General features: G+C 42.7%; 2 protein-coding genes across 2 annotated transcripts in view; both read right to left on the bottom strand.

Annotated features, from left to right (window-relative positions):
• T265_11221 (hypothetical protein) overlaps positions 1 to 8,180 on the bottom strand; it is a gene marked incomplete at both ends in the record, with an annotated part of 14,003 nt that extends 5,823 nt beyond the window's left edge. Inside the window, 4 exons of the mRNA XM_009177821.1 lie at positions 244 to 607; positions 3,919 to 4,399; positions 7,017 to 7,174; positions 8,097 to 8,180. Coding sequence (XP_009176085.1) covers positions 244 to 607; positions 3,919 to 4,399; positions 7,017 to 7,174; positions 8,097 to 8,180 — 1,087 coding nt within the window. The remainder of the gene's footprint in view (positions 1 to 243; positions 608 to 3,918; positions 4,400 to 7,016; positions 7,175 to 8,096) is intronic.
• An 82-nt stretch (positions 8,181 to 8,262) lies between these two features.
• T265_11220 (hypothetical protein) lies at positions 8,263 to 17,856 on the bottom strand (the record flags this gene model as incomplete). The annotated part of the gene is given in 5 exon segments (XM_009177820.1): positions 8,263 to 8,349; positions 10,649 to 10,881; positions 14,635 to 14,825; positions 17,541 to 17,781; positions 17,799 to 17,856. 5 exon segments carry the CDS (start codon positions 17,854 to 17,856, stop codon positions 8,263 to 8,265), a joined length of 810 nt encoding a protein of 269 aa, XP_009176084.1.
• Positions 17,857 to 18,075: the final 219 nt, after the last annotated feature.

Raw genomic sequence — 18,075 nt, 5'->3', positions numbered from 1 at the left:
ATATATATATATATATATATATATATATATACGAGATAACGGTCAGGGTTTGCCTGGTCGCTTTAGTCAATCCCTATTTATCGCAATATTTCGGCCATGGGCTCAGACAGTTTCGGCACGTAGACATCTGAGTGGTCATGTGACGATAAAATTTATCGAGAAGTGGGGCTGGAAAGAAACAGTAGAAAAACAGTAGATATCTGATGAATTGCGTATCGTCGATCCCCCAGACGCAAAACTTACTAGTTAGAGTCTGCGCCTTCTCATAAAAAAGATTCCAACTTGATATTAGTTCGGTTTTCAAAGTTATACATGCGGCATGTTTCATATCGATAGTTTGGAGATTCGGACACCGCTGGAACGTTTGCCTGGACGGAAATGAAAAAGCACATGACTTTGACGCCGAAGGTACTTCCAGTTCACTGAGGGGAGAGAACAAAATATTCTTATTGGCACTGTTATCCATTGAAAACTTCAATGGATTTCGAAGTTTTCCAGACGATTTGGAGAACTGGTCTGCACACTCACAACAGTTCGTGTTGAAGGATTGTGGTGATTGTCCTAATGCCACAGATGTTTCCGCGGTGTATTTTTCTTCCAACCCATGCTATTTAAACAGCGTGTAGGGCAAGAGAAAAACACCATCGGGCTTAAGTACCAAATAAAAGCTAGGAGAACAACTCATTAAAATACCATAGTAGACTTGCTTCCAAGAAAAAACGGAATATCTGCCCGCTGAAATTTGTCTGCTGTGGCGCACTGGAATAATACTTCTGGCCCAAAGTGTGCTGCTTCACACTTCCTGAATAAACGTGGATTGATTAAATTCTCCACAACAACGGGTATGACCTCCGTGAGCTCCCAGATATGCGTACCGCAATCTGCAGAAAAGACCGGACAGCAAATTCAGTTCCTTCTCACCCGAAAATCCCAAGAATCTGGGCCAAGGTAGAACATCACCTCGGGCTTTCCGATCTCTCAGACGTGGCTTGGCTGTGTCAATCAGAGTCGCTCAAAGCAGTTCCTAAAAGAAGGACCAGCTCCGACCACAGTCATTGTGACTGTCACTGTGTATGGACTTGCACAGGAAGTACAGTCTATCCATGCATTATGTATGCCAATCCAAATGTAAACTAAAAGGTAAACTAGGCCCGTCGTCCGGCGGAATAAAAAGCACACAAAATGACGTAATCTGGAGGTGAATTCTAGCTTATTTACGATGACAACCAAAGGTGCATTCAAAATATCCAACAGGCCAGCTGACCAAACACACCTGATCCAGGAGACACCAAACAGGTAAGTATCAATTTCAGTTTTAATTTCGGTTAATTAAATCATACCGGGAACAGACGAAAAAAATGTTTACATTCGGAAAAGTGGTTGAATTTACTTAAAGAAAAAGCTTCCTCGGACAGCTACACATGCTGAATCACCAGGTGACGAGAGTACCGTTTTTATTAGCGCCTCCTTTAGAATAGCGCGAACCGTGAGGAGAAGAACGTATAACTTGGAAGAAGGTTGTGAAAGAGATTATAAATGGTTTAGGTTATTGGTGAGGTCCACCTTCCAGGGTGGGATCTTCGTTATCTCTCCTGCGCTTGGTTGAAAACACTGCTAGTAATAGTGGCTGACCGATCTCAATGGCGTTTGTGCTGTCCGTTGTGTTCCAGAGTGTCCAGTCAAATGCCTGGAGGTTTAAGCACCTCAGAATGCTTGCAACAGGCCATTACCAGTGAAGGGAAGAAGGCCTTCGCTGCGGAGTAATTCGGAAATGCCAACTGACCGGTTACAGACCACTGAACAAGGAAGAAAACTCTAATCTGCATCTTAGCTACAAAACCTGGACAAAGATCTTCTCCCGAACGAATCTCCCTGGAGATTCATTGCCTCCAATCATTCGCCGGTCAAATAAAAGCAAATGTTACAAAGTGGCCGCGCGAATTCCGCAAAAGAATTCCATTTTTCAATCGATGCAAAGTGAAATTCTACGAACAACACATACTACTCGCGTGCCTCCCGATCAGTAGTATCACCGCTACACCGGGACCCCTTCCTCACCCGCTCTTTTTCCTCCTTCTCACTCCGAAGCTTTAAATTTGATTAGCTAAACCTTGTGTTCATATGGCAATAAAGCATCAGTGTCAACAGTGATATTTCTGTTTCTGATGATGGTGTTGATAACAAGACTGTCACATCACAAAGTTCTTGGCATGCCAAAAACACTAGTGTTTTTGGACAGCAAACAACTCCGCTTCAGTGAGGAAATTGCTTATTAGGTCAATGAAATGCCACAGAGTACCATCCCTCACTCACGAAGGAAAGAACCAGTAACATCCACTCAAAGGGGAGGGTTAACTAACACGAACCATCTTTAATGCAGTATCCAATTGGTTAACAAAATCAGTTGCCAGTGCATGCTTTCAAGTTGAGACCACCACCTGTGACGAAACCTACCGTTTCGATTGCATTGTCCACGACCGGATATTCAGTCAACTGGTATAAAACAAGATGGTCATGGTGATATGGGTGCAAATGACGGCTGTTAGCTCTTCACCATCTGAACGCTCACCAGGTGACTTTGTCTTAAGCGACTGATTTAATGCAAGGCAGCCAAATACTGACTGAAAAACGACTGATGTATGTATGGTATTTTCGGCAGATGCCGCAGGAACTGTCAAAGATTTTTGTTTCCTTCACCAGTCAGTGCTAGGCTGAAAACACGTCACTATGACTCTCAACTACTCAAATACTAATGAGAAATGAGTGAGACGTATGACAACGATGTGATTTCATATTGAAAAATCAGTTTTCCTGAAGAACCTGGTAGATATTGAGTCAGTGAAGTTGCATAAACCTGTCTTCCATTCACAGTACCTTCAGGTCCATCATCATATCCGTTTGTGACCAGACGGCGACAGTGCAAGAGTAGGATTCTGAAACTACAGGGTAATGTAGAAGATATGCTAATGATGGCCGATACGCTCGGCTGCTAACTGACAAATCCAGGTCACTGATGTACAGTGCCGTTGTGAAACCAGCTCGGGAGCATCAGTAGAAGCAGCAATCAACAAGAAGTACGGTCCTTTGGTATGATAGGAACATAGCTGGAATCGGAGCAAGTGGGAGAACAGTATGCGCGCGACTGAGTAAAACATGACTCAGTTATCACAAGACATGATCAAATGTACTTGATTTTCACATAAGAAATTCGAAATCGCCGCAAATCCAAAATGAGAAATTTCGAAATACTGGCACAGGGAGATGAGAATTGAGCAAGACGCTTTTTGGGAGTATGGTATTTTACCAGAAATTCGATGGAATAGCTTGAAAGACTCGACCCATCACTTTGTGTGAAGGACAAGAGTCGACTAGAACACTCAATGCAGTCGATTATGGCTTTAACAAAGCAAGAGACAAAAACGTATCCTCAACTACACAGGTGTGGAGCGAGAAAAGTTCAATATCCCAGTCTACCCGAGTTTCGCCCAGCGGTTGAAAGCAAAACAGGCGCAGTTCAAAGTTCACGTGGAGGTTAACCAAATAGATCAAAAACTCCAGCTTCGACAAATGAAATCGCTCAACCAGGGAGCCAAGCTAGATTATTATAAACACCTGCACCTTACCACTCAACAGATGCATTAGCACACCGCACCGCTTCACTATACAGTGACACACTGAGGACATCGCCTTTACTGATGGTGAAACGTTGGGATTAAATCTGCCAGACGACCATCAGTACGCCAGCCATTTCTACAAGTAGTAAGCGTCACTTATTTCATCTTAAAAAAGATGTTTGCAAACAGTTTCTCGCTGAAAAGAAATGCAATGGTTTCTTAATTTCCACTAAAATACGAAGATATATGTTTTTTGCTCGAGTGAAAATAATGCGTGAATTACAAAAGCACAAAGAAAGTGAACCTCTTCTAAAAAATACTCAAACTTGTGCGCGGATGGAGAATGGTACACACATACTTGGGCTTGGTATTCAACCGTGTGTTGGACAATATCGTTATATAGTTCCAACCGACGAGAATCAAAAGTCGTTTTTCGTAAGTTCACAAGCAAGATCACTTTTAGGTGAGGATAGTGATTCAAGAGCCATGGCAGCATGCCCAGTAATATGCCACAACCTTCCGTTTTACTGGATATCGCTGACGGGTGTAAGTGTGTATCGTCATCTGGGCGGTCTGTTGCGTCAGCGGATAGATTAGGAGAATTCTGATCAGGTTCCGAGAAGACGTTATTTCTTGAAATCAAATTTCTGTGCAAAGGAATTTCGTCTTCTTCCACCTCATCTACTAAGATATGTGTTGTGCCAGCAATCAGTCCCGGATCAGCATATATGGTCCTCAACAAGACTCCATGCGTACAGAACGTGAGAAGAGTTCGCGGAGATACTCTGAAAGCACGAATATTAAGTCGCAGTGACATTTGTAGCCGTACATAAAATGGGACAAAAGAGTGAGTAAGTAGGCCGATGAATGCAGCGCCGTCACAAAAGCGAATTTCCCGTAAAGGTTTCTCGTAGAACCGTGAACTCATTGCTCCAGAATACACACACGAAATTGCGTTACATAGAGCCTAGCCTAATCCGCTCATTAAATGTCATTGATCGCTGAAGCCATTGTAATCGCCTCGTTTTGGAAGAAACTAGTAAGTTCTTTTATATAGTCGGACAAAGATCAACTCATCTACACTCCCACAGTGGGTAATGAACACTTTTGTTTACAAACTGGATATTGTACACTTTCATACGCACTCTTGATATTGATGACGCTCTCACAAACCAAAATCTGTTCGCTAGATTGTTTTTCGGGTCGTGGAAAAGTGTCCACGGCTTCATTAGAAGTATCCAACGGGGACAAAATAAATTACGATGAAAGTCAACAGTCAATAACGTAACATTTGCGAAGATGGTGATCAAGTGTGATATAAATGCAACTTCAGGTTCTTGTCCATTGGGTTACAGGGCCCGATGGTTCTAGCCAACAGGGGCATTCTCCCACACAATATGACATAACTATCTAGGATATCGTAGTCATCTATACAACCAAATGTTCGTACAGGTCACTGCTATAATGTCATCAAAATTTCCGTCCAGATGTCTTCCCCAGAAATTTCACTGGTGGCAAGAAAGAGTTTACCCTTGGGGACTAAGTGTATTGTGGTAATATTCGACGGTGTACTTCATATTCAAGCTCTTTGTGACGGGATCGGAAATTCTTCATATGCTACTAACCACGCAGATTATCTGTACTGCACAGCTGGTCATGACCGCATGTTTTGGTCAACCGGATTAGGTTAGATTATAGCGACAGCCAATTTGCTATGAACAACAAGAAAAAGCTGGCATAACAAACCAGTGGTATTGACAGACACTGAGAACTGTCGTGCTGGGTATTTTCCCAGTAAGCCTTCATACCACTTCTTTTTTTTCTTGCCCATCAGGATAGTATTGACAGCTTCACCTTTTCGTGTATCTACACAACATTTATGGACACGCCCATGTAGCAGTATCGGGCAATATACCACCATTCCTTTGCTGTCTTTCACGCGTGATAAGATAATAGCGCCAGGATGAAAACCCATGACATTAATTGTTTTTACCTAAAGTTGATATTAGCCGCTTGGGTTACGAACTGATATAACAACAAACTAATACATTGGTTGGATTGTAGATTGGCTTGCTACAAACCGGTGGGCGATAAATTGACGTGCAACGATTTGGCCGTGTCAAATTAGTCAGATATCTGTTCAGACACGCGTTAACCCATTGCTCTGTGCGATGAACAGGGTTAATGATCCCATATTTTTTACGTGTCCGTGGCTATATCATTGTGAATAAGGTCAACGACGATGCTCGGAAATAAATACGGTACCACTCGGGAATATGTGGGCTCGATAGAGTTCTTCTACAAGCTTTGCAATCTTTCTTATGGAAAGTCACGGCCACCTAAAAGTTAAAGCAGTCTGTCCTGTATTTCATGCCAGGAGTCGCAGAGGAAAATTGAGGCGTGGAAACGCAAACCGCAATTAATCATTTTAGGTGGCAAATAAGTGACACGTTCAACATGTGCATAGTCTATTGTTCAAGTACAAATTCTCACTAGTTAACAAGACACAAGTTGGTGGATGAAAGTTTTCGACAAATTTAGCAATCCACCGCTGAAGTAATCTATGAGAGGACAGCAGAGATGACGAAGGACTGAGGGACCGACTAAGTGACTTAGGTGATAGTCACATCAGGATGACCTATGCCAGTAAGGTTTGAAAGCCAGTCGGCTGGGGAGATCGTTCTTGAGAATACTACTGTACGTCTGGGTCATAGAAACAGATGGTCTATTCCGGATCTTTGATGCCATCAACCTGGTAGCTTTGTAGTTGTTTAAAATCGCTGTCACAATGAACTTCCTCAAATGGTTAGATGTACCACAAGACGCTACTAAATTTAAAAACCGAAGACTTCAGATTCCGGGAGCTGTGCCTTACACAGGAATCTCTGACAGGGCGAGACTAGTAGTGAGGTTTCTGTAAGTCTCTGACCAAATATTCAGCATGCCTATGAAGAAAGTAAAGAAAGAAATAGAAAGAAAAAATATATTTGATATATTCAGAGCGGGTTGTGAGATAGATTGTGTTCCACACAATTCGCTGATGACAGTCACTCCGATTCCATTCACTAACTGGTCCTGGTGGTCAAAATTTGCAAGTTATGTCCCATTTCAGTCAAATAAGTTTATTTTTTCAATGCTTTTCAATTCAATATCGATTTTACTTACTTCGATTCCAATCGTATCTGATAACCTATTGTCTGTCCCAAATAGAAAGAAAAATATATTTGATATATTCAGAGCGGGTTGTGAGATAGATTGTGTTCCACACAATTCGCTGATGACAGTCACTCCGATTCCATTCACTAACTGGTCCTGGTGGTCAAAATTTGCAAGTTATGTCCCATTTCAGTCAAATAAGTTTATTTTTTCAATGCTTTTCAATTCAATATCGATTTTACTTACTTCGATTCCAATCGTATCTGATAACCTATTGTCTGTCCCACTGTTTCGCCTCGAAGATGGGCTATGCGCTCAGCATTGATGTGTGCATACAGCCGACGTGGTTCGGTACAAATCATGCGACATCTCTGATTCCGATTATGACAATCATTCAATAGTACCTTTTATAGAAAAAGGATAAATCAGAAGTTGACTGAAGTACAATTCCGGCACTGGCTAAAAAATCCAAGCATGATCCAGCATGAAGCTGAAGTCTGTGTAAATTATTGCATACTAACTTTGGGTCCATAGAAAGCAAGTATACTACTTTCCACGACACTCTCGAGTGAAAAACACTCAACTAGGCATTGCTCAGCGGTCTCTACTGAATGGATCACTGGATGTTTAGTATAGTAGACATTGGTTATGGACTGACGGCCGGTTTCTTCCACCAGAAGCCAATTCGAGAAACACGTTTTTTGCGCTACCGTGCAGGACACTGTACAAAAAAGTCATTATGTACTGCAACGGATTGTGGTTACTAAGTTGGTGCAAGTTGCTTAACTCGGTTCATTGTCACCTAACTCGTACTGTTATCCAAACACACTTATTTGTCAGAAGGCATTTTAATGAATACAGCCATTGTCCCCGTTAGTTACTAATAACTAGTCTGTCTGGCTTGGGCTATGATTCCTTTTCCAACTGAGTCTTGGTCGCGCACTCCATGTTTCGAAGGATACTGAAAAGCTTCTAGCTGTAAAGGTAATTTGTTGTCAGACTCGGTAGCCGGTGTGTGGCTGTAAATAATTTGAATTTTGCGTGGTTACTCGTCGAAATCATCACCGACAGCATAACATCGGAGTTCAGCTCCGTTAATTCGCTGCCGCACAACCACATTTCATTGGAAAGCCTTAGTGTGGAGAAAAATAAAAGTAAACGTAAGGGGGACTTAAAGCTAGTCTACCACAATTATTCTGACGTGCCAACACCTCCAGACACATTCAGGCAAGCTGGAATGAAATTGGCAACAAGAATACCATTGACATTGACTGGCAGCCATATTTTGTCACGTTTCTAATCAGGGTTCCATGCGGTCGAACGGACCCAAACTTTTTCGTAATCTCTTTCAAACCCCTTTGCCAGGTCAAGGGTTGGCCCCCTCTCCGCTCCCGTCACTTCGAATTCCATGCGGTCGAACGGACCCAAACTTTTTCGTAATCTCTTTCAAACCCCTTTGCCAGGTCAAGGGTTGGCCACCTCTCCGCTCCCGTCACTTCGAATTGGACAGGGAAAACAGCATTCTCTTCGGCAAACGATAATTTGGCATGCACAATAAATGGCCTAACCAACGCAGCGCCTGGTATTGGACATAAAACATATACTGTTACGACCGGCGTGTTGTGGTGGTTTCCAGGCTCGTTATTTATAAGTATAACCTGTAAGACCTGACAAGGTTGCGGGTTGAAAACTTCCTGGAGTTTGGTAAGAAGCGCACTGTGGGTGAAACGGCTGCAAATTATTTCTCGGATTTCAAGCATAGAATGGATCCAGTGACAGGAGGAAGCTTTCATCTAAACTTCCCTAATCTACTCACACTAGCAGCTTGTAGTGTCCGTAATCCGTTGTCACATTAACCATTCTTCCTGAACTTGAACCACACTTTGTAACTGTCGTTCACATTGTATCATGACGTTTGTTTTAATGTTACGAATACACAATTTTCCGGCGCGACCTGCTGACTTCTTGTTGAAAGAGCGTATTTACGCTCCGTTGAACTGTCTGTTGAATGCTGAACCAGTGGGACTAAATCTCTGTGTTTGTGTCAACCGTTGAACGTTACAATAAATCCCTGTGACATTATTTAGCCGTGAATAATTTTCCTACCGTGGAATATATCACTCACGCGGAACCATCTGTGGGAAATTCCGACAAGTGAATATTTCCTCTAACAGCTTGTTACTGCATTCGGATCGGCGTAGTGGACTATTGGATCTACACATTCGTGAGTCCCCATTTGACTGCTCATTCTTTTCCTATTGTGATATTGTGATTTTGTATTGGTTACTTTACTTGTTAATTTGAAACAAGCTGATAAGGCCCTAGTCCGCTTGAGTGTCCCTTCTATTCAGTGTATTGTGATATTTCGAACGAAACACAAGGCGGCCTAAAACAGCGCATTTAGCTGAAGGATATCATAAACGGAAAACTTAGCTGAGATTAATGTGATTCCCCAGTGATAACCAACTTGGCACACAGATGAAAGTTGCTTGGCAGGTCGACTGCATTAGAATGGCCTACAGCGACAGGTCGTACCCACGCACAATCATTCCTAACTTGGAGGAACGTCTTCAGGCAACAACGGGAGAAGATCGCAACGTAAACTTAGCTCGTCACTAACTTGAGGAGACACTTATCCAAGTATATACCAAAATCAGGGGTCTCATCTACATTACTGACAGATGAGTTGGCAGAAGCCATTTCAGATTCTGTTTACGCGCCGGAAGATGTAGCTACTTTGGGGGCTTGGTGTAAGACATAAGCGTTAAAGCTTAAGGAGTCTGCTTTAAAGCTAACCAAAATATTTCATTGTTGCTTGTCACTGCTTAACCGTAGCCAGATAAAGAAATCCGCACGTATTGGTCGGGTTTCATATGCTACTGTAGTCGATGGTGCCGGAAATTCAGACTGGACTGCTAATCAGTTCGGATATCTTATTTTTGTCTATGGCCTTCAAGTACCCGATGTTAGCTATGGAAGAACAAAAGCCACAAAAATCGCAAGCGGGCACTTACTTTCATGCCGTCACAGAAGTGCCTTCGTACAAAAGACTTGAGTTACGACACTAACAACTACAAGGCGTTGGCGAATTACCTTCAGTTGAATTCAACAGTGTATGAGCTAGTAGTTATCATAACCGACCGTCTTGAGTTCTTCTGCGGAGATTTTGTAAATGTGGAAGATGGAACTTGTGAAACTCTGCCTTTTCAAACGTAAATGTATCAGAAATATGATATCAGGGGACATAAAGAACCGCGTTGCTGCCACGACGAGGCACGGTCGAGGGATTGATACCGTTTTTGAGCCATCCTAAGGTTGTTTTAGCAACGCCTAAACATCAGCTAATATTTCAGACAGACTATATTACCATTTACATCAACCGGTGTGCTCTTTTAGCTGCAACTGGACTCTGCATCAGACGCAACCGTTATATCCATATTTTAGGTTGATTTTAATCGACCAGTCAAATCTTAAAACCACGCATGTTGCAAGGATTACGAGTGGAGAAGCGACCTCTTATGCATGTGGTGCGCGGCTGCTTAAATCGTTGACCTCAATCCATCTCACTGCAAACGAATTTTATTTGATCAGACTTGGAAAAGAGCAGTTGAGAAAGTGCGAATTCCCGCTTCTGTCAATGAAGACTGGACGAACAAGATCATTTATACTTTCGATTAGTTTCAACCACGGCAACAAAAAGTGATGGCATAAACAAAACTGATATATTGATCGCTTTTGTAAGAAAGAAAAAGACGTAATTCGGCCGCATCAATGATGCACGTGGAACTAAACTGGGGCAAACTTACAACTGGTCATACCATACGTATACAAATACTTATAGTTAATTTTCCACACGTAAGTGGAAGCGCTAAACTCACCTGCGGGAGGTATGTAGTTTTTCCACAGCCGGGAGGCCCAAAAACTACAAGCACCTGACTGTGTTTGAGCAAGCGAATTATTTCCGCGCTATAATTACAAATAGTTGGCTGTGTACCTTCAGCGTGGAAACCATCAGCAACCAAAACGGTCTGTGCAATCGGCACTGGCGGCACTTGAGGCACTGCCCCCATCAATCTCCCAGTAGTTCCACGTTGCCGCTCTTCACGATTACCTGTGAAATATTCACAATAGGGCAAAACAAGTGCACGTTTTCTGGACAGTATACGAAAGTTGACAACGACATCTTGTTGCATGATCAATGAGTGGTTGAGCACCTCTGTATCATACTGAGGTGTACCACGATGTGCCTATATGGCATTCACAGAATCTCATATACAACAGTGGAAAACAGGTCGAAGTTCACTGACCGTCCACATTGCCGGGGAAATATTTTTAAGGACTCATTTCTCAGGTGTTGGATGCCTCATACTGTTATGTTCTGCAGATGGTGATGAAACCCCTATGTCGGTCCCTGACTACCTGCTCCACCCACTGAGCTATACAATGAGGGAGGGTAGCTTGATATAGCCCTTTACGGAGAGAAGGGAAGGTAATACAAGTGTTTTATAGTCATCACAGAACGCTCCATAATGTCTCTCTAGAATCTTCGTGAGAACTACAGATGCTGGATTCTGACTGCGTAACATTCTGACTAAGCAAGCCATGCCTTCGTTTAGTTCGTAGCCCGCACGTGACATCCGTCCAACCGACTTTAAGTACGGCTATTAAGAGCGGCTGATCTCCGGATACATATCAGCTAGAACACTGAGTTCAATGTTTTCGATGAAAGAATTTGGCTGTCATTTACTTGCTGTCCGTCCGAGGTTTCTGTTATACCCTTTGAGTGGATAGTTTTGTTCCGGCTCTTCCTGCAAACTCCGCAAAATCATTGTGTCACTCGATGGGCGCACATTATGATAGTTGTAAAAAGCTGGAACATGTATTATATATGGGGTCATGTGGTGAAGTGGGCCATGATTAAGATCTGTTGTTCAGAACCTAAGAAAAGGATTTACTAACAAGCTACCACTGAACAGCAGAGGCACGCTTGATCTGAACAAATATAGGCGAAGTGAGGAGAATGTTGGGGAATCGGGGGCACGAGTGCCGAAGTGAGCCTAGTGCCTTAATATTTTGAACCCCTGTAAGCATTCCAGCCCATGTAAACAAACGGCATCGTGAAAATAATTTCAGATCACAGCAACGATGAGGTGCTATTAACCAGTCGTTTTGTTTGCTGCAAGCTACAGGTCAGGTGAATGAATGCGCTACTCCTTTGCTTGCACACAACTCCGTTGAGTCCCCTATTCATAGGTTAATGCCTAAGAGATAGCAGCTACTTTTACACCAATTCGTCGTTCCAGTGTGCGGGGACCCAATTTATAGTATCCTTGAAACTAATTACTGAACCGTTTTGGTCGATCGGTAAACTGGTTGGTTGGTATTCACATAACTAAAAAACAGGAAATTGGCCCTTCTAGCTTGTTGGCTGCTTTTGCTGCTCATAATTATGTATTACCACTTCGGACTACTCAACAATGATGAGGCGTCGACTAACTTGTTCTTTTGACCAGCAAAATTGTATTCCTGCAAACGATGGGCTTACCACGTATCCATGGTTTTTTCGGAGACATCAACTGACATAAAGGTTGATGAAACATGAAGACATCAAATTCGGTAGTCAGGAGACAGTTCCACGATTAACATGGGGTCCATACAATTATCTAGAACTCCTTCTGAGTGTTCTCGTGTCATATGTTACCACAGTGGATAAATGAGACAAAGTGGTTCACATTCCAACATCCTAATATCCACTGCCACAGCACATGTTTGATTCGGTGGAAGTGTGGAGGGGCGTCTAGTAGTAATGACATTTCCCTCTTCTTTTAATACCGCCTCTAGTTTGTCATTACGGATGCTTTTTCAGTTACTTTGTAGTTTTTGAAATCTCTTGATCTCCGCGGGAGAACTCCGGCACAAACCTTGCGTCTTAGCTTAAAACTTACTAAAACTATCTCAAATTTTATTATGATTTGGGTGACAGAATATTCTGAGTCGTTTGTACTTCTGCCGGGGTCCGTTAAAACATTTTACCTCTGATAACATGGCTTTTTTCAAACCAGGCTTAACATCAGTTTCGCCGCAGAACTCTTGCAAACCTCGTCTCATGTGCGTCAGTCATTTTTTCCTCGCATTACTATTCAGTCCCCTTACACGATCATAACATCAAAGCCCCTTTAGTATCCTCAATAACTGGCATACAAACACCGTTCCTAAATTTTAAAGCTTGAAAGAAATCTAAAGAAGTTTGTCCTATCCACCCTTAACAGGGGTGCCCTTCTACATCTATCACGTTTGGTGATCGGCGTGCATCAGTGTAAAGAACCTAAGTTTGTCAGCGATCGTTAGGTTAATTTTAACCGTCAGTCGCAACAGAAAATTTATCCCTGGTTTGCGTTTTCAAGTACAGACGTCCAATCCATCAGCTTGCTTCGGTCGACCTTCACTACCGCATTCTATGCCTGACCATTTAATTTTCACGGGATAATTGGCATGCTATCTGTTCTGCTCGTAAGTGATATCTCATTATCAGTTACTGCCGTTTGAACGACAAGTTTTGCTTGAACCAGCAACCTGAGCATCCCCTTAAATAAGGACATGAAACAGTACACTTCTTTGAGTAAAGTTCGTGGAATCCATCAACAACTTGGGACAAAACATCGTTGATGGCCCTACCGTGACCGACCTCTGGGCGAGTTTAGGCATCCGACTTTACTTGCTCTAATCTCGTAGTGCATCATCATGTCTTCGTTTGGGTTGTAATGGGCTGCACAACACCTATTCAATCTAGTCGGTTAAATCAGTTTTTAGCTGCAAACCATATACCGAAGTATAATGATTCCACCGCTCTCCGTCCCCCTGGCCCCTTGGCGAATCTTGCAACAAGTTTTGCATGGAGGCCTACGAATGTTGTTCCGGATGATGTTTATTGTGTAGGTGTGAGTTTGCTTTTCTCCGTCTTACAAAGCGCTCCTAAGGCGGCCAAGATGGTTAAGTCCCATTCCAGACGACTGCAAATCGCGATCTCATTGCGCGATCGCGACCAAGCCCTAACTTCTCCATCGGCGAATGGTAAAATGTTGGATAAAACTTCCTTAAATGGACATATGTTCGTTCAACCATACGAAGTAATTAGATCCTGAAACGCAAAGCAATCCATAATCACTCGTTCGCTGCGCGTATTTCCTTGGTGAACTCACGCGTGCGGAAACTGAATGGAGGTTACTTTACTATCTTCAGTTTATGAGCATCGATTTCCCCATTAATGGCGTATCTCCTTTTCAGATATTTGGTACACATCTTAACTGTTGGAGAGCTGTTCGATAGTTTATCGCAATTCCCTGGCCCCGAATTTAGTTTCGCTTTGATCTCCGGGCATCTAGGTTTGACTGACCTTTGTTTTGCAGTCATTGCGTGATACTTTTGGTCTTACCTATCTTCATGGTTTCATCCGCACCGGTCTACTCCTCACATTTGGACTAATGGACGTCTACTGATAGTCATGGAATACGAAATGCTTTACGCAGAGCCACATTTCTAGTCGAGTTCAAGCCTGTGAATTCGATCAAAACTAAACGAAATAAGGTGGGGGAAAAACACCCGCAGAGAACTGTTGAGGGTCATCAGGCAACCCAAGCATTTTTACATCGCAGTGCATGCTAACGTCAGATAAACAATAAGGTGGTAGCATCGTCTATCAGTTCGTTTACTTTCAACACCATAATACCAGTATGGTTTTTGACAGCAACAATAATAACAGTAAAGTCGTCTCTTGTGGCCTTTTCCCTGAACGAGCTCCATCAGCTCCAACTGATGGGGCTAAGTAGTCCACTCATTTACAAACAACTATAGGATTATAAATCACCTTTATCAAAAGTGTGCTGCGCTTCATTTACAGGGTTTAATTCAAGTCGTTCTCTAGCGCTTAGCGGATTAGACTGGAGTAAGTGCATGATTGCCCGCTTGCTGTTCAAACTCAGTGATAAATGTATCGTTCTGGCTTCCGAATTTTCCGTTGTGGGATTGTATACAGTGAGCGTTTTCATGGGTCCATTCCTGTGAGATTGCGAAAAAATAACGAAACAGTAAGTGAACTTGAGGAACAATTTTTTAGGGGGCCTAAGCAGACAGATTCTTAACTGGTAACGTTCGCTCTCAACTATAGTGTACGTTGCAAAGTCTACAAAGATATGAAATGCAAAATCTCTGGAACTGACATTCAGTCAGTCCTTCAAAATGTTCTCATGAGAGGAGGAGGAAAAGGCACAATTGCGTTCCTTCAGATATATAAACCTCCGCAGTGTACTTGAGCAAACTGGCCTCATTTAGGGGAAGGCTGCTCTTGAGGGAGACAGGTGTGTATCCTTTTATTAGCGAAAAATACCACCGCAGACCAAGGGATGGGGCACAACCGACGGAATATAGCCCATCTAACGAAATTTGTCTGCAAGTAAGTGAACAGTAATGGAATTGGATAAAAGCCGGGAATAGCGCGTTCAAAAATAGGGGTGTCCTAAGCTAAGGTTGATACTGTTTTCATGTAGTAGGCAATGATGAAGAGAAACCTCAGGCACATATACTGCTGACTTTTTGCAAGCTGAAAGTTGAGTTATTGCAGCGCGGCCAAAAAAACCCTAGGGGAATGGCGAAGAACCTAGTACACCAAATGCCAGTAACATAATTAACACCATTCTTAATAAGGAAGAAAAAACACCAGCAAGTGTCTTTGTCAGGTAATGTGATTCTTAAGCTAATTGTGGATGAACCGCAATTATATGCAACAGATTGTCCCAGACAACAAAGCTAACCCAATGAAGAGCATACTCCCTTTATGGATGACGCGGCGAGATTCTTCCTTCTAACCTGTCAAGCTTCAACGCATAAAGTATGGTGATATCCAATTTATTTTTTTATTCCGGTCAAGTGATGGGTGGTTTCAAAGCGTTCCAATTCTACATTACTGAAAAATTCCCCGAACAAGTCAAGTCGATTAAAGAATGACTGGTTTGATGTGTGTTGGTTGGCCCAAAGCCATGCTGTGGATGTTCGGATTTGCAACACAAGCCAGAAAATTCAATTCAAAAATAAAAACAATTCGGCTTTCTTAAACATATATCGACCAGCAACACAAACATTATTTCAAGGCCCAAACATGATTTTCAATGCTCTTACTAAATTGGTGACTTTATTTGATAGCGGAAAGGGGCTACTGGAGTATTCGTTACACACACAAGCAGGCCAGTTACTACCACTTTTTCCCGAACTTTGTGACTAAATACGTTTCTTGCTATGTACACGGGAACGACAAATAAGGTTTTTCACTCTCCCGTTTTTTCAATTCTTGAGTCCTCTGCCGATTCGCACCAAAATTTTTCAAAAGAGCTTGAAGATCATCAACCAGTAATACATTGAGATGAAATTAGCGTTCGTTGACCGATACAGGCCCGTCTGACCGTGACAGGTTCACGGAAAGACCACAGCGAACTCGCAACAGAAACAGCAGAGTTTTGAATCATAGACCGTGACAGGTGGCAAGCCCGGCCCAAAATAACCTTCTTCGTAAACTATATCACCACAAAGGTTTCCTTTGTGCCATCTGGCCGCAATTTTATACTCCAGGTTTAAGCACTGCGAAACAGTCAGTCAATGTGAATAGCGAAGCCCAACCATAAGCCGGATCGAGTATGTTAGTCGTACTGCTCGATTCTTCAAACAACACATCAGGGTGAGCCCGAATACACCTAACCCACTAGCAGTGCCACTGAAACGAACCAATGAGTCATCGCACATTGCGAAATCAGCTGCATTTACACGCCGTTGAAACACTCGATACAACAGATCAACTGACATGACGTGGGCGAAAATTGGGGACCAGAGAGGATAATACACGAAAAGTGTACTTCTGAAAATATTAATGTGGCTAACTAGGTGATAGTTACGCAGATCTCAATAGATGCGTGATCATGAAGGATGGGTTAGGAGGTGAACGCACGCAGAGGAAACAATTATACAAACTATCACGAAGAAAGAACACCATGAAGAGCCTTCTTCAAGCTTTTTTCGATGGTTCGCCTTCTTCCATGAAAGATTACCTTAAATCAATCCCCCCTGACTACAAAACTGAGGGTACAACTTTTCGAAGCCAGAATGTTTCTAAGTTGAAGCACTGTTTGGAGTCTCTTCACTACGTTTTCAGTCTCATCACCTTTCGTACATACAAAATGAGTGCCAAAGTTTGGCAAATTCCGGACTAATCTTTATTTTCTCAGTGTCCATCGATAAAAAGTTTTCACTTTCAGCAGCTCAAACTTAGTAGCGTGCTGCGGTCACCTCCAGCACTGCCACTATTTCTTATCAATCACGTGGTGGAATAGGCATTCATCTTTTCGTGCGTCAAACCAAGGAGCGGCTTGTTAGCTTTGGTTGCTCGTTGGAGCCGGCGGCTAGACTAAGAAACACTTTACTGCGTGGTTCAAAAGAAAACCCACGGTACTGCCTGCTTGGCGCAAGAAATATCTACTTACTAGCTGAGGTCCATACCCGTTCCTGACAAACTGTAGCCAAAACTAGTAGAAATAAACGGATTACGGCGAATAAAATTTCAGTATTGGTAGTATCTCACAAATTGATTCTGCTAGTGTGCAAGTTCATTTGGTGGACTAACTGGTTAATGCTGATAGTTTTACGTATTAGCGCTTTAGGGGTGAAACAAGCGTAGTTAGAACATGAACGACAGCAAAGCTCACGTCCTACCGTAAAGTAGTTACCTACCCGGAAGTGAAAGTTCGAAGGCCAACCATTTGCGAAACCAAGCGAACAAATCCCCTTTGGGTTGAATTAAAGGATTCTGGAAATGTCAGCCGCGACACTTTGTTCTTCTGAAACAGTTGCAGAATTGCTAGCAAAATCCCAAGCCGAACATCCTCAGGAATAGTATGCGTTAGGTCACCGCACATAAGTAAATCCACGATATCATTATTTCTGGCTTCTGACAGGTTCTGGGTCAATAAGGCTGCAGAATAAACTTACCCAAAAAGGTTACGGGTGATCTTCTGACCACGAATTCTTCACCGGTGTTTACAGACATGGTTCTGTATACAACGCAAGCTGAAGCGCAGGTTTGGTTCTGGTAACGTTTGTTGACATGTAATTCGCATAATTAATAGATGAGAATCAACAAAAAGATTCAGGATGGAACTTCAAGATAGGCAGTGAAGTAGCCTCGCTTACCATATACCCACAGAGGCCCAAAAGCACAAGCAGTTAGTCAGAGCGCACAAGCGTTAGATTGAAACAAGGTGCTATA

The sequence above is a fragment of the Opisthorchis viverrini genome (assembly GCF_000715545.1).
Source record: "Opisthorchis viverrini unplaced genomic scaffold opera_v5_469, whole genome shotgun sequence".
NCBI lineage: Eukaryota > Metazoa > Platyhelminthes > Trematoda > Opisthorchiida > Opisthorchiidae > Opisthorchis > Opisthorchis viverrini.
The sequence above is the reverse complement of the archived record's forward strand: the minus strand, read 5'-3'. Positions and strand labels throughout refer to the sequence as shown.